The sequence below is a fragment of the Ictalurus punctatus genome, chromosome 12 (assembly GCF_001660625.3).
Source record: "Ictalurus punctatus breed USDA103 chromosome 12, Coco_2.0, whole genome shotgun sequence".
Taxonomy (NCBI): Eukaryota; Metazoa; Chordata; class Actinopteri; order Siluriformes; family Ictaluridae; genus Ictalurus; species Ictalurus punctatus.
In genome coordinates, this window is record NC_030427.2 from 5,945,332 (window position 1) to 5,968,819 (window position 23,488).

Sequence of the window (23,488 nt, forward strand, 5' to 3'; positions counted from 1 at the left end):
TGCAGTCCCCTCAAAATAACTCAACACACAGCCAATTATGTCTAAACCAATGGCAACAAAAGTGAGTACACCCCTAAGTGAAAATGTCCAAATTGGACCCAAATGTCAATATTTTGTGTGGTCACCATTATAGGTGTTCCTAATAAAGCGGACAGCAAGTGTAAATATCATGCTGCATAACTTGCATCATAGAAATGTGATATATTTGTGATATCACCCACCTCTACCTGTTGGTGTACAGTTTCTTGCTCAAAAAAGAGCAAGAAAGCAGTATAATCTTCAGTTTAGGAAAATAACACATGCATAGCCAGACATTGCAAGGTAGAAGGGTTCAAAGCCCATGACTAAACTTCTATTTCCAGTCTGAGCCTTTTGTTAAGTGAATTTCCACACTTTAGTTTTTGCAATTTCATGTCAGATTTTAAAATCTGACTCTCCAGTTTACACATGGCAACATATTTTTTGTAATAAACTCACAAATCATTGGTTACTATAACAAAGTACATTGCTGTGTTATTTGCTTCAGTATGGAACTGTTATTCATAGAAATCTCATGAGACAAGGTTCACATTTCACCATGAACACAATGGAATTAACTGAATTCTAGGATTATCATCAGAGGGAGGTATTTTCCTTTCCAGACTACAGCACCTCTGTTGCTTGAATATTTTGCTGGATAGTATGTATTTAAAACCCCCCAGAAATTCTGCTGCACCTGATGCACTTCTATACAGACTACCATGTAAGTGTTAATGCTTTAATGGTCAGTGACTCTATGGTGGTCTCTATTCATAGAGATGGAGGGAGGAGAGGGTGGCTGATAAATTGTGCACAGCATCATATCAGTGCTATAGTAAAAAAACCAATAAGTATACAAAAAACATGTATATGTTACACATACATGATAAAATAGTTAAAAAGTATAACTACATCATGAACTGACTTGATTTACAAGCTAAACAACTCATTGAAAAATAAGTTCACATACATAAAAAAAAAATCTGGTCATTGATCAGTTATGTACTTCATTGTTTAAATTACACAACATAATTATTTTCAACAACTCCAATATGTTTGTCAAGAGCATTCAAAAAGGTATCCAGCAGATTTTTATAAGGCATCAAACTGCATTGAATTACAGGGTAAAATGGTCCTTACAACCACACTAAGGCATTTCAAGAACATCATCTCACATAACTTTGTATAAACTAAAAACACTTTAACAGAATACTCTTTTTAAAACTAAAATATTTATCATAAAGTAATAATTTATGAGCTTGCCAGCTGATGTTCCTATCTTAGCCTAAATACACAATGAAGTCTTCAAAATAATGATCAGATAATTAGGAAGTCTATGCACTTTACCATTATCAACAAAGTTCAAACAATTCACTTATGTGAAAATAGATATAACAGAACTCTGTATCACACTGACAGATGTTCCCTGTTTCAAAACAAACTCAAAGCAAATTATTAACCAACAAACTAAAATTAGTGAATTTATGCCAAGTTTAACTAAAAATGATTAATTTTCTGCCTGTAATGTATAATCACGCCTTGGTAAATAGTTTTAATTTATAAAATCATTCACATCTTTCAAAATAATTGCTTTAAAGTGTAAACAAATTTTATACTTCTTACTTGTGACAGCTAAGTTTCATAGCAATATATTTAAACAATGCAGCACTTCTCAGACTTAATGAATAGATTTCATTTTTCACAAGGTTTACATATAGTAATTTCACAAACTAGGTACCAGGTCTCAATATTTCAGTATGATTGATTTCAACCTATCACGATTTCACATGATTAGGCTAGTGGTGGCTAGGCAGGTGATGCAATATGCAGTTAATTTTATGTATTTTTTAAAAGTGGCATAATACATAAAATAAAATTGATTAAACTCTTATTTCTACTCCCAGCCATTTTGGTAATACATAGTAAGTGAAATTCTGCATTTTATTTTTTGCAATTCCTTGCAGAGATATTAAAGTCTTTAAATCCAGCACACACATGGCAAGGTCCTTCTTGTAATAAACTCAGTTAAAATCCATCCATCTATCCATCTGTTCTACCGCTTATCCTTTTAAGGGTCACGGGGAAACCTGGAGCCTATCCCAGGAAGCATCGGGCACAAGGCGGGGTACACCCTGGACAGGGTGCCAATCCATCGCAGTCAGTCAAAAGCAGTAGAGTTTATCTTTATTATGTGATTCAGTAATGCATGTTATTCCTAGAAATCTCATGAGAGAAGACACAGAAAGAAAAACTAAACAATTCTAAGTTAGAGAACATCACCATGAACACTTTAGAATTTTCAGGTCCTGACAGTTGATCCATTGAAGTGAGGCTTCTTCTCAGAGGCATCTTTTTCCACAGGGCTAAGCTCAATTGGTGTAGTTGCCTCTGAGGGAACCTGCTCTTGCCTCTGATTGCGGTAATGATGAGTGATAACCCATGCAGCACAGCCCAAATAAACCATCGTCAGCAGGATGAAGTAAAAGAAGTACACAAAAAACTGGAAGAAAAACAATTGACATATCAGGCATACCAGATCAGACACCATTACATTTCTTCATTAAATTCCATCTTTGTTTATACTACTTCTAGGTTTCTAGTTTCTAGAGGACCTTGAGCTACTGACAAATGTAGCATGTAGAGTTTTGAAATGGCAGACAACAGAACTGTTGCACTGTTGTTAATGTTTTAATAAACTCTTTCAAAGTATAATATATTAATCAGATTACAAGGGCAAGTACAGTACTTCTACGCAATACATTTTCTATATAGTCCTTTCAGAAGGTAGTAAGTGGATTCTTATTTATGGTAACCATTAGGTGATTGGATAAAAATTCTTCAAACAGGAAACGCCAAAGAAAACCTACTTGTCAACTTGGGTTAGTCTTTTAGGTAGTCCTTCTCTATTTATGAAGTGACATCAAATCACCATGGCTGTACACATCATCACAAGTAATCTTCTTACTTTTAAATGAGTTATACTTATATAGGCCTGTCACAATAACAATGTTTTTACTTGGTTTGACAAATTGTCCCAGAAATAATTTCAATACACTATTTATTTACGTCATTTATTCATTTTAATCAATCTTACTCTGACTAAAATGGCACTGAATTAGTCAACAGCATTTTAGTTGACGAGAAAATACAAAAATTAAACCAAGTATTCACACACATTATATTACAACAAAAAATCATGTGAAAACTGCCCTTGTTGTGAAAACCTGATCTCCTGAAATAAGAACATTACAATGACTACACTACTGTAATAAAATACTGTGAATTCTTTATGCTTTAGTTATTCATTTTTAGTGTTTTAGTACGTTGTTACGGAAAGAGCACGCTACTCAAGTTCTTTGTGTCATTTTGTGCAGAAACAATTTGTAATATTACGTTTATGTTGCATATATGTTCGATTAATCTCATTTGTGTATAGGATGCGTTTGGGTGAGTTAATTAACCCACTAGTAACATGAATCACTTTGCCTTTGTTCTTTCACTGTTTGGCTTCAACACGGGCATCTTAAGCGGCTCAATCCCAGACATTACTGACTATGTCTGGATTATTTGAAACACTAGAACTATTCTTTCTAGATTTTTCTTCTTCAAAAAACATTTAGTGCATTGTTAATATTTTGCGTTATTTTTTCAACAGTATGTTTTAATTAAAATCGGTTCTAGTGCTTGCTACATATGTTAAATTCAAATGCACAGTTTTTGCATTCGAATGTGCATTTTCTTAAATTCAATGAATATCCAAAGTTCGAATGTTAACAGTCCTAGAGTAGATGACAGAAGCAGTGTGAGAGGACAGAAGCTGTGTGAATGGCTAAAAATGTTGGTGTCGGGAATCTCCGCCTCACACCGGGTGCAGCATCCAGAAGACTTCAGTGTGCAACATGTTTCCATTGTGATTCATGTTTTGTCTTCAGCCATATCCTCTCATTGGTTGTCTACCTCGTGTCACACCTGTTTACAGTTTACCTTTAATTAGTATATTTAAACCCTTGTATCTCTGTTTTCAGTGCTAAGTAACATTCAGTGTTTTTCCGAGCCAAGTCACTGATCTAGTTTCGTTTCCTTGTTAGTGTATTTTGGATTATCCCTGCTTTTGCTGTTCGCTGATGGCCTGTCCTGTGCCTGTGTTCAGTTTACTGATTTTGATTTACAATTTCATTTGACTACCTGCCTCTAAAATAAAACACTTAAACTGCATTTGCAGTTTGTGATTTAGATGTGTTTTAGATCAATGTGATTTAGATCAATCAACCTGCATGGAGAAAAATATAAAAGTGAGGTCGAAAATGACATCAATTTGACCTGTGAATTGCCAATTAAGACACAAGTTGAATGAAGCATTATTATATAGACACTACATCTGGACACCTCTAGTTTCAACTAGGTGCCTTGTGAAGTTTTCCAGCAAAAAATAACATAGGGCAGAATATTCATATGCATATTTGTACGCATTTTTAGAATAAATTATCTGTTCATTCTGAATGTATATGTACACTGGTGGGTGGAGTGCAGAACATTTTCAAAAATAGTCTTTTCACAAAATCACTTGACTATGGTATAATCGGGAATACAGTCCCCTATAAAAGGATTGTAATGGCAAGGTCAATTCTTTTGTTTCTGCTATACACTGAAGACATTTAGTTTTGAGATCAAAAGATGAATATGAGATGATGGATCAGAATTTTAGCTTTCATTTTCTGATATCTCGATGTTAAACAACACAGAACGTGACAACTTTGACTGATGATCTTAAAGTCAATTAAAGTAAATAGCACCCACTGACATCACCAAACTGTTGCATTCTTCTTTTGTGATGCTTTTCCTGGCTTGTACCACAGTTACTTTACTTTTTTTGTTGTTTGTTTTGGAGGGTTTCTCCTTTCAGTCTCCTCTTCAGGAGGTGGAATGTATGCTCAGTTGGGTTAAGGTCTGGTGATTCACATAGCCAGTCTAAAACCTTCCACTCGTTTTCCCTGATTAAGTCCTTTGTTGTGTTGGCAGTGCTTTTTGGGTCATTGTCTTGCTGCATGATGAAGATCCTCCCAATTACATTGGATGCATTTCTCTGTAAATTTGCAGACAGAATGTTTCTGTAGACTTCTGAATTCATTCTGCTGCTACCATCACGAGTTACATCATCAATAAAGATTAGTGAGCCCGTTCCAGAAGCAGCCATGCTAGCCCAAGCCATGATACAAGCTCATAGGTCCAGAGTGGGAAAGGTAGTATGTTTTGGACCATAAACAGATTCTTTTTTTTTCCCTACACTTTGGCCTTTCCATCACTTTGGTAGATTCCAGAACATTTGTGGCTCATTTCTGTATTTCTTTATAATTCCAGTCTGGCTTTCCGATTCTTATACAGTAGCTGATGAGTGGTTTGCATCTTGTGCTATGGCCTCTATATTTCTGCTCTCAAAGTCTATGTTGAAGAGTGGACTGAGATACCTTCACCCCTGCTATGCACAGGCGGTTGGTGATGTCACTAACTGTTGTTGGGCTGGTTCAATGTCAGTGGTTTCTTTCTTTATCAGGACATTCCAAATGGTTTTAATGGCTATGCCCGATGCTTATGCCATTGTGCTGATCGAGTTTCCCTCTTTTCTTAGTTTGGCAGTTTAGGGGAAAGTACATCAGTCTATTAAAATTTCAATGTACTGTTTATTCTCTTCGTAAGTAAGGTGACTAATTTAGCCATCATTCACAAATATGCCAACCATAACAGAAAAGTCACATGCCTAAAACCCTAAGATATTCTTCTTGTCTAATGTTAACAATGGCTTCCCAGCAGTTGTTGGTTAATATCAGTGAGCTTAACACATCTACACAGCTGTCAATCATTCCAGATTCATAAGCTGGCTCATATGCAGTGTTTATTGGGCAGGAAATTTTTTTTTTTTCTATTTTTACATATTTTTGAGTGATAACTCAAAGTAGTGTACCAGTGTTAAAATGTAGAGCTCCTTCGCCAAATACCTAAAGGATGGCCATGACCCCTATTGTTGAGCATCATACTTAGATTGTAATCTGCTTCACTGAATCACTTTGGAGTATGAGCATCTGCTAAATAAATAAATGTAAATGCAAGCAGCAGGCATATGGCTATGCGATTTTCGATAACTACTAATGAACATCAGTTCTGTTTCATATAAGCACAAATAAACATCATATTGCTTGTGCCAATTAAAAAATGTTGCTTACCTGGGAGGATACTGGTAGAGCCAGGCCAGTCTTATCTACCACAATGAGAGTAATAATACTCTTCAAGATAGTTCCCAGGAAAGTGTTTATTCCAAAGACTAGAGCACACAGCTCCTTAGTGAGAGAAGAGGCAATCTGAAAACTTGCAGAAAAAGAGACACTATTTTTATTTAGTTTATTATCTTTTCCATTGGCATATGTTCTCCTTAACCCAACAGATGGCTGAATAAAGATTTTTCTTTTCTCATACTGATGATCACAAGGGTTTCACAGCTGTACACAGCATGCAATTAACTAGGAGTGCTGAACCAATATGGACTCCCACTCTCCTTTATTTACACAGGTTTATGATCATAAGCATGCACATATAATTGTCTACATTTCTACATAAGTATGACATAAAACACCATTAGATTTTCAGACCTTAAAGACCTAAAAGTAGATAAAGAGACCATATCTGTGAGTTGCAAAAGTATGTGAACCTTTGCTTTCAGTATTTTCTGTAACCACCTTGTGCAGCAATAACTACAACTAAACGTTTCTGGTAACTGTTGATCAGTCCTGCACATCGACTTGGAAAAGATTTTTTTTTTTCAGTCGATTCTTTAGTTCAGAACAGCTTTAGGTCTGGGATGTTGGTGGGTTTCCTCACACAAACTGCTTGGTTCAGGTCCTTTCACAACATTTCTTTTCGATTAAAGTCAGGACTTTGACTTGGCCATTCCAAAACATGAACTGTATTATACTTTAACCATTGTGTGGTTAACGACATGTGTGCTCAGGGTTGTTGTCTTGCTGCATGACCCACTTTCTCTTGAGATTCAGTTCCTGGACAGATGTCCTGGCATTTTCCTTCAAAATTCGCTGGTATAATTCAGAATTCATAGTTTCATCAACGATGGCACGCCATCCTGGCCCAGATGCAGCAAAACACTTTCAAACCATGTTACCACCACCATTCACAGATGGGATAAGGTCCTTATTCTGGAATGCAGTGTCTTCCTTTCTCCAAACATAACGCCTCTCATTTAAACCAATAAGTTCTATTTTGGTCTTATCAATCCACAAAAATCTATTTTTCCAATAGTTTTCTAGGCTAAAATCTAAGACACATGCAGCTTTTATGTCAGAGTTTAGTATGAAGTTTGACAGAATTCTAATTGTGGGAGACTTTAACATTCATGTGGACTGGAGTGACTCGGTGGCGGCTAAGGAATTTCTGTCCCTACTTGATTGTTTTAACTTCACACAGTTTGTAACTGATCCGACTCATAACAAAGGCCAGACCCTGGATCCTGTGATTGCAAATGGCTTGTTTTCTGTTGCAGTTTTCATCTGTTGACATTGGACTGTCGGATCATTCAGCTGTCTTCTTTAACCTGGAACGGTATCATCCAAGTGAGCCTACCAGCCGAACAGTAACCTTCCGGAAGTGGAAGTCTGTTGATCAGAGAGTTTTCTTCAATTCAAGCAATATGCATGTTCTGCAGTTAAATTCTACTCTTGCTACTAATCTAGACTCTTTCGCTCCCCTAAAGTCATGTAAGGTTACACTCGCCCGCTCTGCTCCCTGGTATAATGACAATCTGAGCTCTAGAAAGGCTGCTTGTCAGAAAATGGAGCATAAATGGCTCTTTACTGGCTTGAATGTCTACTATCAAGCGTGGAAGGATCTGGATGATTACAGAGCATATCTGAGACCGAAAGATCATCTTATTTCTTTCAGGCTATTATAAACAATCCAAATAATCCCAGACACTTTTTCCAAACCATAAACAGATTGCTTCAAGTTAATGTTGTTACCACTTTGCCTGTTTCTCGGCAGCTATGTAATTCTTTTCTTCAGTTTTTTAATTCCAAGATTGATAATGTTCGCAAAGAAATTTGTTACAGCTGACTCTGCCTCTTCACTCCTTCGTTCATTTGGGTTCACTGGTGTTTCTTTCACTCATTTCTCACTGCTTGATTCTGAGGCTCTCACAAGGGAGGTATCCAGCATGAAATCAACTGCTTGCCTGCTTGATCCAGTTCCAATCGTGCTTCGGTGTTTCGTGTGCTGCTATCCTCAGCATTATAAATGAATCTTTGGAGACTGGGGTTGTTCCAGCAGTACTAAAGACTGCTGCTGTTACACCTGTACCAAAGAAGGAAAATGTTGCCGTGTATGATTTTAACAATTTTTGTCCCATCTCAAATCTTCCGTTTTTGGCAAAAATACTTGAGTGTGTTGTTGCCTCCCAATTGTGTAATCATCTTACAATTAATAACCTCTTTGAACCCCTTCAGTCAGGTTTTCATAAACTTCACAGTACTGAAACGGCGTTGGTCAGAGTTACCAATGACTTGTTGATGGCCTCTGATTCTGGAGCTACGTCCATTCTTATTCTTCTTGATCTTAGAGCTGCCTTCGATACTGTGGATCACGGTCTTTTACTTACCTGCCTTGAAAGTGTTTTTGGTGTGTCTCGGACAGTTTTAAACTGGTTTAAATCTTATTTTACTGTTTATTTCTATGGGTGGTTACAGGTCTGACACTAGCTCTGTGCTCACTGGTGTTGGTATTCCTTAGGGATCAGTTTTAGGCCCTTTACTTTTCAATATTTATTTATCTCCACTTGGGCATCTGCTGCGATCGCTCGGCCGCCATCATCACTTTTATGCTGCTGATACCCAAATCTACATTCACTCAAAATCTGGTGAAAACCTTGATGTTTGTTTTCTTTCTGACTGTATTTCTGAGACAAAAACATGGATGAATAATAATTTTCTGTGCCTGAATAGCGGGAAAACTGAAGTTATGCTTATAGGTTCCCATCATCAAATTCTGAAAGCTGGTCCACTGCCTTTATTTGGTGATGGCTCTGCTCTAGAGACTCATAGTAAAATGAGGAACCTTGGAGTAATTTTTGATACCAGCCTTACATTTGATTCTTTTGTTCAGAGCACTGTTAAAGCATCCTTTTTTCACCTCAGAAATATAGCAAGACTGTGCCCTATGCTAAACTTCTCTGTAGTTGAAAAGCTGATTAACTCATTTGTTGTCACTCGTATAGATTACTGTAACGCCGTTTTAGCCGGAGTGTCTAAATCCACAATCAATAAACTGCAATATGTACAAAACTCTGCTGCCAGGGACCAGGAAATACAATCATATTACTCCTGTTGGAGTCCTTGTACTGGCTCCGGGTCAGGTTCCGTGTCGATTTTAAAATTATGATGCTGACATACAAGGCATTAGATGGCTTGGCTCCTCATTACTTATCAGCTTTATTAATTTCTTACACCACAAATCGCAGACTGCGCTCCACAGTGTAATCTGTTAACTGTTCCACAAACACGCTTAAAATCTATGGGTGACAGAACATTTTCTGTCTACGCTCCTTCCCCTTGGAACTTTCTTCCTATCAAACTTAGGGAAGCTCAGACCTTTGGCATTTTTATAGCTCAAGACAGTTTTTTTAAACTTGCATTTGACTGTTGATGTCTACTTTTATAATTATTATTATTATTGTTGTTGTTATTGTTCTCATTAACTTTTATAAAAAAAAATTTCTGTGTACTGCTTATTTTGTGTACAGCGCTTCAAGAAGCTGCTTTTAAAGGCGCTTTATAAAATAAAGTTTATTATTCTGGCTTGTCCATGTGATCAATGTAATTTTTCAAGAGCAGTGGTTTTCTCCTTGCAACTCTGCCATGCACACCATTGTTGTTCAGTGTTCTCATGAACACGAACATTAGACAATGTGAGAGAAGCCTTTAGTTGCTTAGAAGTTACCTTGCAAACTATTACACATCTTGCTCTTGGAGTGATCTTTGTTGGTCGACCACTCTACGGGAGGGTAACCATGGTCTTGAATTTCCTCTATTTGTACACAATCTGTCGGACTGTGGATTGGTGGAGTCCAAACTCTTTAAAGATGTTTCTGTAACCTTTTCCAGCCTGATGAGCAACAACTCTGTTTCTGAGGACCTCAATAATCTCCTTTGTTCGTGCCATGATACACTTCCACAAACATGTGTTGTGAAGATTACACTCTGATAGATCTCTGTCCTTTAAACAAAACAAAAAAAACAGAGCGCTCACTCACAACTGATTGCCATCCCATTAATTGAAAATACCTGACAAATTTCACCTTCTAATTAACTGTTAATCCTAGAGGTTCACATACTTTTGCCACTCACAGATATGTAATATTGGATCATTTTCCTTAATAAATAAATTACCATGTATAATATTTTCATTTGTTTAACTGGGTTCAATTTGTCTACTTTTAGGGCTTGTGTGAAAATCTGATGTTGGTGTAGGGCATATTTATGCAGATATATAGAAAAGTCTAAAGGATTCATAAACTTTCAAGCACCAGTCAAGCTTGGCAAGATAAATTGCAATAAACATACACCTCTCCTGTTGGCACAAGCTGCAGTCACCTCACAGTTAAGCATGTGGAAAAAAACAATGATGCTACCTAGAATCAATTTATAGCTTTTGTGTGCACTATAAGGAGAAAACACCATAGGAGATGGCCAAGAGTCATAAAGAGCAATAAGTCTATATTTTAAAAACCTGATATATATATATGCATTGTAATCAGCAGTAGATAATCAGTTTACACTGGTATACACTAAAAATATATTTTGCCTGGATATATCAGCTGGCTGATGTATTGGCTAAACAATACCAGCAAAAGATCACTCCAGTATAATGGACAACTCTCTCACTAAAGTGCTTTAATAATGAAGGTGGTTACTCAGAGCCTGCAGTACTCACATAGCAATAGGAACAAGGAATTGATAGAAGCCTCTGAAGAAGATATAGGTAATGTAACACACCCAGATGTTGCTGGTGGTGCACATGAGAAGCAGTAACCCAGCCTGGGCTGCAGTGATCACCCCAATTACCAGCTCCGACCAGACCTTCCATCTGATCTTCACAAATCCTGCCACAAATGACGTGATCGCACCTAGGACAGATGGCACTAAGCATTACTTTTTTAAAGAACTAATCATATTATAACAATTATCACACTGTTCAAGGAAAATAAGCATTCATTAAAAAATATATATATTTTACATCTCCGCTGAAAGTATTGGAACAGCAAGGTCATTTCTATTGTTTTTGTTATATATTGAAGACATTTGGGTTTGAGATCAAAAGATGAATATAACAAAGTGGAAATTATTATTTATTATTTCCTGATATTTACATCTATATGTGTTAAACAATTTAAAACATGGTACCTTTGGTGGCAGACCACCCAATTTTTTTTTGTGATCAAAAAATATAGGAACAGATTAAATTAACCCTTAAACAGGCAAGCGTGGGAAATAATTAGCAAAATATCATTTCATGTCACTGTTTTTTTTTTATACACTTTGGACTTAAGTAAAACATATCCAAATAAACTTTTGATATTTGTGATTTTATGATTTGTATCTCTCAGGATATACTGCCCTATTAAAATACAAAAAAAAATCAAAGTCATCAATATTTTCGTTTTATTTGATGCAAAAAAATTATGTTTCTGAATTCCCCTATTTTAACAAGTATCATACATACAGTGCTCTCTACTAATATTGGCACCCTTGTAAATGAGTAGAGAAGCCTGTGAAAATTGTCTATTGTTAAACCTTTTGATCTTTAAAATAAATTAGGGCTGCAACTAACGATTCTTTTCATAATCGATTAGTTGGCCGATTATATTTTCAATTAATCAGATGGGGGCAGGGCAAGCTTTCAGTACCATTTTTTAATTTATTTAAAATAAAATCCACAAACTGAGTGTTACAAATATAAACTTCAGACTAAAACTTTACACAACTGTTAGGCCAAAACAGAAAAGAACCCAATACACACACATCAGAATATATATTATTAATGTAGGACTCTAGTTTAATTGGGTGCTTTTTGCGCATCCATAAAAATAATGCATAAATAAGCCTACTATAAAAATACATTTATTTTACAGTATTTATGCATTATGTTTATGGATGCGCAAAAAGCAGAGAATTAAACTATAGTCCTAAATTAATAATAAAATCTCACTTTCTCTGCACCTTGAAACAGTTTGATCTTCTCAGTGGTGTTTAATATAAAAGGACTTGGAGGTCTTCCTCAGTCATGTGACGATTTCGCCTCCGTCTGATGGTGACTGAGGTCATGTTGGGAATTAAAGGTAATGCTGACAAACAGTAAATTGAAGAAAGTCAGTGTCGGGGACTGAGTATTAGGCTAAAGCTAGCGGCATCACATTATGTTCGTGTGACGTCATGCACCACCGACTAGGAAGAGGATTATACTTCCGGTTAGTAAAAAAAAAAGCCACTAGTGATATATTTGAGATGATATTACCTTTCTAAAATCCATACCTTAGACGGTAGATTACACAGTGCATAGTGTAAGTGTACAGAACTTCATTTGGGACACAACTTTAGTATTTACTCTCGGAAGCGTGTTTTCAGAACATGAGTAACAATGAGTAAATCTCCCCCGTGCCGCATGCAGATCAACTGATCCATAATGAGATTCGTTGACAACGATTTTCAGAATCGATTATTATCGATTTTATCGATTAGTTGTTGCAGCTCTAACATTATGCATATATTACATTCTTCTGTACATGCACGTTGGCTGTCTTGTGATATGTTATGGTGAGACAGTGTCACTTTAAGATCCTGGATCTTCTAAACTCCACTGACTACTTAATTACACTTCCACTTCAACTCATTTGGGTCTCTAACACATTCTGTGGAAGACTGTATGCTGAAATGCATCAGTGTGGCTTTTAATTTTTGTATGTCCTAATGTGACTAGCCAAATGACAATAAAGGCTTTTTAACTTTTGCAAAAGAAAATTGCAACAAAACAAAAAAAAAGGAAAAATCCAAGGGACTTCTTCTGGTACATGACACTGTTGTTTTGGGCCTGATCTCCGATAACGATGAGAAGGCCTATTTAGAGGAGATTAAAAGCCTGGAGAACTGGTGCCAGGAGAACAATCTCCTCCTGAACATCAGCAAGATAAAGGAGCTGGTTGTGGACTTCAGCACAAAGCAGGAGAGGAGCTACCATCACTGGAGATTATGCCAGCGATTATTATTATTTTTTAAAAATCTTTACATTTCACTCATTTTATTTTGCACTCCTTACAATTCGCACACCTCAATTTGCACATGTACAGTTTTGCCAATTAAGTATACATTTATTTCTATATTACCTTCTATTACATTTAGTACAACCCCAATTCCAAAAAAGTTGGGATGCAGTGTAAAATGCAAATAAAACCAGAATGCAATGATCTGCAAATCTCATACACCCATGTTATTCACAATAGAATATAGAAAACATAAAATGTTTAAACTGAGTAAATGTACCATTTAAAGAGAAAAATATGTTAATTTTTTATTTGATGGCCGCAACACGTCTCAAAAAAGTTGGTACGTGGGCAACAAAAGGCTGGACAAGTAAGTGTTACTAAAAGAAACAGCTGGAACAACATTTTACAACTAATTAGGTTAATTGGCAACAGGTCAGTAACATGACTGGGTATAAAAAGTGTATCTTCGAGAGGTAGAGTTTCTCAGAAGTAAAGATGTAATGGAATCTGGATGGAAGCGTATGTTGCTCTAAAACCTGTATATACCTTTCAGCATTGATGGTGCCATATGTTATTGTGAATAACATGGGTGTATGAGATTTGCAAGTCATTGCATTCTGTTCTTACTTACATTTTACACAGCATCCCAACTTTTTTGGAATTGGGGTTGTACAGTATCTCACAAAGGTGAGTACACCTGCTCCCCATTCACACCTGAGACCTTGTAACAGTAACAAGTCACATGACACCGGGGAGGGAAAATGGCTAATTGGGCCCAATTTGGACATTTTCACTTAGGGGTGTACTCACTTTTGTTGCCAGCGGTTTAGACATTAATGGCTGTGTGTTGAGTTATTTTGAGGGGACAGCAAATTTACACTGTTACACAAGCTGTACACTCACTACTTTACATTGTAGCAAAGTGTCATTTCTTCAGTGTTGTCACATTATAAGATAAAATCAAATATTTACAAAAATGTGAGGGGTGTACTCACTTTTGTGAGATACTGTATATTATAATTATCATTTTTGTGTTAGTCTAAATTGTAACATTTTTCTATTCATATATTCTAGTTTTATTCTCTTATTATTTTCTTTATTATTTTTTTTCTTTTATATTTAATTTTTACTCTCTTTTATATATCGGTGTGGTCGTAAAAAGAATTTAATTGCATGTCATACTATCTATTGTTATGTATGTGACAAATTAAATTTTAATATGAATGTTCACGGATCCACCATCAGGAGAACCATGAACAATAGTGTGCATCGCAGGGTTGTAAGGAGAAAATCACTGCTCTAAAAAGAACATTGCTGTCCATCTGCATTTGCTAAAGATAAAATGGACAAGCCAGAAAGTTATTGAAAAAACTATTTTGCAGACAAATGAGAAAAATCAGAACTTTTTGGTTTAAATGAGAAGCGTTATGTTTAACAATAAGTTCTGAATTATAGTAGCGAATTCTGAGGGTCAAAAAAAAGTGGGTCATGCAGCAAGACAATGACCATAAGCATATAAGTCGTTCTACCAAACAATGGTTAAAGAAGAATTAAGTTAATGTTTTGGAATGGCCAAGTCAAACTCCTGACCTTAATACAACAGAAATGTTGTGGACGGACCTAAAGAAAGCAGTTCATGTGAGGAAACCCACCAACACCCCAGAATTGTAACCGTTCTGTACTGAGGAATGGGCTAAAATTCTAAACTCCAAGCTGATGTGCAGGACTGATCAAAAGTTACTGGAAATGTTTATTGCTAAGGGGCTCACACCAGATACTGAAAGCAGAGGTCCACATACTTTTGCCACTCACAGATATGTAATATTGGAACATATATTCCTCAATAAAAAATGACCAAGTATAATGTTTTTGTCTCATTTGTGTGGTCATTGGTGAGGTCACTAACTGTTATTTTTTAAGTTTTTCTTCACAGTGGCCACAAGGTTAGTCATGAACTGCTGCTGTTTTCCTTGGCCAATCTGTACCATGTCTGGTTGTTAGTAAACCAGTGGTTTTTTTCTTTGTCAGAACATTACAAATTGCTGTATTGACTATGCTTAATGCTTGTGAAATGGCCCTGATAGATTTTCCCTCTTTTCTCAGCATGAAAATCACTTGCTTTTCTCCCATAGACAGCTCTCTGGTCTTTATGTTGGTTTACCCTTTTTAATAACATATGCAGTCTTCACAGGCGAAACCTAGGGCTCAAACCAACAGTAGACATTCAGAGCTATTAATAATTTAAACAGTTAATTTAACACACCTGGGCAGCAATAAACTCCTATCAGTCACATGTTCCAATATTTTTGATCACTTGAAAAAATGGGTGGGTTCAAACAAAAGCTGTCATGTTGTTTTAACACATCTTGATGTAAATATGAGGAAATGAAAGCTGAAATTCTGATCCATCAGCTCATTCATCTTTTGATCTCAAACTCAACTAGCCTTGCTGTTCCAATACTTTCAGTATTACTTGCCTACTGTAGCTTTAATATGAAATTGCCAAAGTCAGTGCAGCTGCTTATAAAATCTGGACTTTGGCTGTTCTGTAATGAGCTGTATAATCTGTCTGTAGAGTCACTGTGATGAGCCAAATGTAGGTGGAATGTCATAGTTACACAATCAGTAATCAGTTCACCTTCAAATTAACAAAACACTAAATGAATAAAATCCTAGTAAATTTGCAAGTGAGGTTTCCCCATGATGCTTACGAGGGGAGGGAGGCACATTACAATAGTAGTGTGTGTTGCAAACAAACAAATGTCCTTCATTTTAATGCTTTTAGTCACATTATTGTCAAAGCAAAAACAAACACTCCACTGGAATGGCAAATGTTAATCATTACATTGTGCAGCCATAAATCACAAAATCTAGCTTGTTGCTGCATATAATGCCATAACTAAACGAGGTAGATTTTAGGGCACAAACCCCCCCCCCCCCCCCCCCCAAAAAAAAAAAAAAAAAAACAGTTCTGGAATGCATTTTTAAATGACAGAACATACAAAAAACTATGCTTTACACTAAGCAACGACCCATGTCAGTTTTAAAAAAAACAAACAAACAAAAAAACTACACAATTATTATTTCCCATTGATGATTCATTGATACATACTTGTCTTTCAACCAGACTGTTTGTTTCTTTTGCATATAACCCAGCATTCTCTGCTAGATCTAGCTTATAATCTTATAAATGGCTTCTACATTTCTGTGTCAGTAGTTAATTAACTGGTGATATTTTTCTTAACACTGCGAAAAATTGTACAGTAAACATAGATTAGCATTATCAAATAAACCTGTTCAGGCATTGTGCTTCTGCAAGTGAAAATTTGTAAAAATGCTTATTCTGATTCAAATTATCATTATACATATCATCAATTATTACCCCAAGCCTTGTAAGTTTTTCCATCATGATGGCTGTAACTTATTAATCAACACAGATCCTGTGTAACTCACCAAGCAAAGTTGATGCAGCTTCGACCCCTCCATTATAGACATGCTTCTGCTCTGCTGCTTGACCCAAATTGTTCCACAGGACATGCACGTAGAAGACCACCAGGTAATAGCCAGGGGAGCTGAACACCCACCACAGGCTCCAAACTCTCAGGCTGGGGACTTTTACAACATTTCGCATCTCCTTCAACATCTGAATGAACACACAGTTCATACTGGAGGAGGTTAGCTGATGACTACAGCAACCTGCTGAGGCTTTTTCACCTTGTGTAACCATTTCATCTGGTTTAATTTTGTCTAATTCTGAGAGAGTGGCAGTTCTCTCGTCATGCCTGTAGGCCTGGTTAAAAAACAGACTTTGTTTTGGCCATGGCAAGCAACAAGAGAGCAACAAGCCAAAAGAAACAAAGCCCAGTGAGATGGCACTGAGTGTGTTATATGTGATGTCAGTCAGGGACATACACACCTGGCCAGTGACTGAACTGGTAAATACACCCAGCAGCACAGAGGAGCGTGAGTAACTGGCCACACGCTGGTACATATTTGCTGGCACAAGTGAAAAAATATAAGAGGAGTAGGCCACACGTGCTGCCATCGTGATGCCGTAAAAAAACTCCATGAACTGCATCTCCAACAAGGAGGTGCCCAACAGTAGTAGGAGCCAAATGGAGACATGGCTCATGCTTTGCAGGACCAAGACAGGCTTATACCGTAGGTAGTCAGTCAGCAGAAACACAGGCACCAGTACAGCCATGTATGAATAGGAGAGCACTGGGTTAATCTCATTTGTGACCTGCAGAGACCATGAAAACAGAAAGCAATAATAAAATATATAAGCTCAATATAGATTATGATGAACAGGCTAAGAACTGCCAACCAAATGTAGACACAATTGCTTCAAATTGCCAAAAAGCATACAGAAAAAGCACTAATTTATCATTGAAATGTTTTATGTTTTAGCCAAGGGCAGCACAATGGTGCAGTGGTTAACAGTGCTGCCTCAACAGATCCATGATCCCCAGCTCAATTCTAAGCTCAGGATACTGTCTATACAGAGTTTCCATGCATGTTCTCCCAGTGTTCATGTGGGTTTCCTCAGATTTCCTCCCACCTCCCAAAAACTTACCAGTAGGTGGAATGGCTACAATAAATTGCCCCTAGGCATAAATTACTATGTGAATGTATGTGTGCATTGTGTCCTGCAATGGACTGGTGTCTCATTCAGGGTGTTTTCCACCTCATGCCCAGTGTTCCCAGAATAGGCTCCAGATCCACTGCGACCCTGACCCTGATAAAGCAATTACTGAAGATGAATGAATGAAATAAATCAATTTTACTGACCTGAATGATGGTTCCTAATTTACAATTACACCAAAAAAAAATGACCAAAAGTACCCATATTAAACTGTTTAATTTTAAATTAAAATATAATGCCAATGCAATATCTCAAACTGAAGGTTTAAGCAACTATTGTGATAGGACAAATTCTTACTACCTCACACAGTACTACCCAATAATTAACAATGATGCACAAAAAAGGTTCAGAGCACAGAAGGACTGGAGGCCTAGAGGATTTGGAAGTTGACAGCATGCGACCCACTTAGCAGGAATGTAAACTTTGACCGAGTCTGTGCACAAACACATGGGTTTCTAGTGTTTCAGCTGCAAGAGGCAGTGCAGATGACTGGGAAAACTAATCCAAAATAAATGTCCACAGAGCACAGAAAAAAACAAAATAAAAACACAGGAACAAAAAACAAAGCTCAAATCAATAGGCAATAACACATTTTATATTTTATATATTATATTATATATATATATATATATATATATATATATATATATATATATATATATATATATGAAATAAGTATTAGAGCTGATCAGTCATTCATTGGGGTTGACACTCAACCTCTGGGGTAAAATATACATTTAATAACGGATAAGTAAACATATAAGTGAAAACACTGACAGTTTCATTCCACATTTACTGGCATTACAGTTTACACAGCTGTACAGACAGACTGGTGACAAAGAAAAAAGACACCTCTGTTACACTATGGCATGCATTTTTGTCAGCATGGTTTTGGCCTACATTATTAAGCTATTATTGGGGCACCTGTGACAGAGGAATTTGTACTTGTTATACCTTCTCAAATTCTTTATTGCACAAATCATATTCTACAAATAAAGAAACTCATAAGCTTGCATGTTTGCTACAGTGAAAATGGTGAAAAACACATTCACACACCTGCATCATAAATGAGAAGTCGTGGACAAATTTTGCACATCCACAAATCACTATGTGAATTCATACTTTGCATGAGTTGCACACATGTAGAATATTTTCTTACAAATACATTTTTGTTGGATATTTTTCTAGAACAAACAAGTCAATAACTACAACCACTTGAATCTGCCACGAGTCTCAAATGCTGCTTTTTTGCACGCTCTCACTTTTGAATGAATTCACATTCTGATTTGCGGATGTGCAAAATCTGTCCATGACTTCACATTTTTTATACGGATGTGTGAATGTGTTTTGCACCATTTCCACTTCAGAACTTTGGCAAAAATGTCAGCATACAAGTTTCTTAATTTGTAATTCATAGAATAAGATTTGTGCACCTGCAAGGAAGACTTTGAGAAGGTGTAACCGTGTAAAGTTACAAATTCACATGTGCTCAGTTGTTTTACCCTAATAATACCTTCACACTGTGTCCCCTTAAGTGAAGAATCATTTCAAACTAGTACAAAGTTATCCTGACTGATTACATGTATCCTATCTTGAAAGATTTTTATCTTGATGGGAGTGTCTCTACCAGTATGACTTATACCCCATCCACAGAGCACATGGGCTCACTGAATGGTTTGAAAATTATGTTAAAAAAATAAATAAAATAATGCTATGGTCTTCACAGTAACCACATCTCAAACCAACTGAACACCTCTGGAAGATTTTGGACAGCACTCCACCACCATCATCAAAACACCAATTCAGGGATTATTATTTGGAAGAATGGGATTAATTTCTCCTGTATTGTTCCAGAGAATAATAGAATATCTGTCATTATGCTTTAAAGCTGTTTTGAGAGCCTAACATCTTAAGACGTGCTGTTTTCTTTTCATTTGTCACCCAGCTGTATAATGTTTGTATATTTTTTTTATGACTAGAGAAGGGTCCACATACTGTCCCCTCCGAAAGGAACAGGAAGGACAATTCCTTTGTATTTGCTATACAATGAAGACGTTTGGGTTTGAGATAAAATGATGAATGAGATGATAGAAACATTGTGAGAGTTGTCAAGGGCAGAGGTAAAGGGATCACTGGTAAAGATCCACTGTTCAAAGAAGAACTTTGAGAGCAGAAATATAGACAGTCCATACAGGATTTTGTGATCACAAAATCAAGCTAACCTAACCCCAACACCACAATATTTGGAGGCGCTTGCAATTTTTCAAAATTACTGCAGATTTTCCACATATTAAGGCCAAGACACGTCATGTGACATCATCACAATGTGCATTCAGTCAAAGCCATGTTCGATTCATGTGCAATGAACAGTACAGCTAAAAGATCTCACTTACCAACAATCACTGCGAAAGACCATGCAAAACAATTTTGTGCAATTGCAATTTCACCAATTCAAGTAGTTTTCCGCAACAAGCACAAAAACTGCAAACAGCACTGCAAATCTAGAAAAAAGCTGCAGCAAAATCAAGCATTTTTGGCCACAACAATCGCAGAAAAAAACTCTGTGCGGACTGTATAGAGGCCAAACCACTCATCAGCAGTAATAATCAGAAGGCCAAATTGAAATTCATAAACAAATACAGCGATTAGCCTCAAAAGTTCTGTAACCAAGTTTAACCTCTAGTAAAGTGATGGAAAGGCCAAAGTGTGGAGAAAGAAAGGATCTGCTCATGATCCAAAACATACAAGCTCATCAGTCAAGCATGATAGATTGTCATGGCTTGGGCTTGCATGGTTGCTTCTGGAACCAGCTCACTAATCTATCACACTAATTTATTGATGATGTAACTCATAATGGCAGCAGCAGAATGAATCCAGAAGTTTACAGAAACATTCTGTCTGCCAATTTACAGAGACATGCATCCAACCTAATTGGGAGGAACTTAATCATGCAGCATGACAGTGAACCAAAACACACAGCCAACACAAAAAAACTTCACTGACCAAGTCAATCACCATACCTTAACCCAACTTACCCTAACCACCCAAGCATTCATTTCACCTCTTGAAGGGAGACTCCCCCCACCCCCCCACCCCCCATATGAAACAATCAACAACCATATGAAGCTGTGGTACAAGCCTAAAAAAGTATCACAAAAGAAGAATGCAACAGTTTGGTGATGTCAGTGGGTCACAAGCTTGATACAGTAATAGCAAGCAAGTGATATGCAACCAAATATTAAGTGTCATTACAGCAAGACAATCGTTTCCAATACTTGTGGTCACCTAAAAATGGGGTGTTCTGCCAACTACAGTGCCATGTTCTAAGTTGTTTAACAAATCTAGATGTAAATATCAGGAAATTAACATGGAACGTCTGCCCTATCATCTCATATTCATCTAAAACCAAGTCTTCAGTGTATAGCAAAAACAAAAAAATAATTGACCTTGGTTGTCCAATTCTTTCAGAGAGGATTATATAATAAAGAGAGTACAGGGTGGCTATAACCAAATTGATACAACATTGTGGTTCAAGGTCACTAAAATTTATACTGATATAATGTGACATGGAATATATGGAATATATAACATGGAATTGAGCATTTATACAACAACTCAAACCTTAGTCATGTTTGAGACCCACCTGCTCTCTGGTGAAGTTCTTCTCTGTGCTAAGAAGGTAAGGAGTGATGAAAGACTCGCCTGGCTTCAGCTGAACCATGAAGCCATAAAAACAGAGGAACAAGACCGACCATTTCCAGGCCCGAGGTGTTTGTTGCTCAGTATTCAGATCTATCTTAGGGCTGAGCTCATGCTCAAGTGGTTCCTCAAACTCTTGTTCAGTTTCATTACTGTTTGCAATCAACTCCTCCTCAAATTCCCCATTTCCCTTTACGTTCACAGCAGAATCTGCCATCTTTTACAGTTAACTAATCCTGCTGTGATTTCAAATTGTAGTAATAGCTCTCACTGCATCAATCTAAAGGATTTCAAATTCTTTTACTAAAATCCTAACAAATGTGTTATGATAAAGGAACTACCATCCTCCTTCCACTGCATAGGCATATCTCAGAACCAGGTCTGCTATACAGTGCTATATGAGTGACTCTTTTCATAAAATCAGAGGTGTTAATAAATCACACTAACACTCCACCTGTAAATAACTGACTCAAGTTAACCTTTTCCAGCCTCCAAGTCTTACAAGGATAGAGAAAGGCTACCACAGTGTTTCCCATTCTGCAAAACATAAAACACAAAGCAGTTTTTAGAGCATACTCCAAAGTCTTGAATTAACTCTTCCTATTAACTCTTAATACAACTGTATGATGTACTCAGTGAACAGAAATCAACAGTCATTGCTTGTAATACTTTAGAGATATACATTAGCCAATACAATAAATACAAGACTAGGGGTTATCCAAAGGCAATTGAACAAATTATTGTTCTACAATAAATACTTATTATGCTAAAGACAAATAAAGCTACCCACTGAGATTTTGCTCATTTATGCTCAATAGAAGCTATGCTGCTTGTTCCCAACTGAATTATTATTATTATTATTATTATTATTATTATTATTATTTTGCTCACAGTTAAATCAATAAAATACATTTTTGGTGTCATAACCTGTGCAATCTCCAGGCAATTCAAAAAAGCAGCTGTTAGGCTCCTGTAGAGAGCACCAGAAAGAGGGAATACATCTCTCCTGGTCAGCTGTCACTTCACTGGATACCAGTCAAACACGGGATTAACGTTTTATTACTTTATTTATTTATTTATTATCTCTACACTGCATAACACAAGCACCATATCTATGATCTCCTGTGTTCTCAATACACCTCTAGACCTTAACATCTTTAAACCAGTTGCTTTTAACTAGTAACCTTTTCAAAAATAAATAAATAAATCCCCCACTGTACACATTTTTAAATCCAGTTCTCCCATGCGCCTTTTTAAGGTCTGTACTTTTGCGTCTTCTGTTTTTTTTAAATGCTATTTTATTCATTTATTTTATTTCATTGTTGTTTGAAATTACTCTTTTTTTGTATAGCATTTTGGCCTAATTTATTTGGCCAAAAATTATCAAATGCGAGCTACTGTTTTTCAGACTTGCAAATGTGATGCATATAAACAAAGATATTCAAGAAATACAAAATTGTGTAACTTACCCAATTACCCCGATTTATCATTTGGTGAGCCGAATTAACTTTAAGATTGCTGCTAATCAAACGTCCAGGCTAGTTACCGTTAATCCAAACCTTACTAGCGACAATGTCAGGGTTTTTTTTTTTTTTTTTTTTTTTTTTTTTTTTTTTTTAAGTAGGACAATAGACTGTACACCGATGTGTTTAATCAATGTTTGGACTTAAGTGATAAAAGCGTAAAAAAAAGCCCCCAAAACAAATAAATAAAAGTCCACACGTGCGTACATATCACGCAGTAAACCGAAAGTCGTTAGCACAGTTTCTGCATTGAGAGTGTACACACGTGTGTCTAATACGAGAACTCACGTG

At 36.5% G+C, this 23,488-nt stretch overlaps 1 protein-coding gene across 9 annotated transcripts; it reads right to left on the reverse strand.

Annotated features, from left to right (window-relative positions):
- Positions 1–989: 989 nt before the first annotated feature.
- Positions 990–23,488, reverse strand: slc19a1 (solute carrier family 19 member 1). 9 transcript variants are annotated; one of them, XM_053684196.1, is made up of 7 exons: positions 23,144–23,488; positions 21,619–22,211; positions 17,247–17,573; positions 16,784–16,973; positions 11,005–11,197; positions 6,237–6,396; positions 2,534–5,101 (listed from the first exon to the last, which is right to left on the reverse strand). In XM_053684196.1, exons 2-7 carry the CDS (start codon positions 21,889–21,891, stop codon positions 4,880–4,882), a joined length of 1,365 nt encoding a protein of 454 aa, XP_053540171.1. In that variant the 5' UTR covers positions 21,892–22,211; positions 23,144–23,488; the 3' UTR covers positions 2,534–4,879. The 9 variants fall into 9 exon arrangements, 7 of the variants coding, with proteins under 7 accessions (XP_053540169.1, XP_017337780.1, XP_053540171.1 ...); XM_053684194.1 differs by lacking the exon at positions 2,534–5,101 and adding an exon at positions 990–2,518 and having other exon boundaries at positions 16,784–17,573; positions 23,144–23,485; XM_017482291.3 differs by lacking the exon at positions 2,534–5,101 and adding an exon at positions 990–2,518 and having other exon boundaries at positions 6,237–6,378; positions 16,784–17,573; positions 23,144–23,482.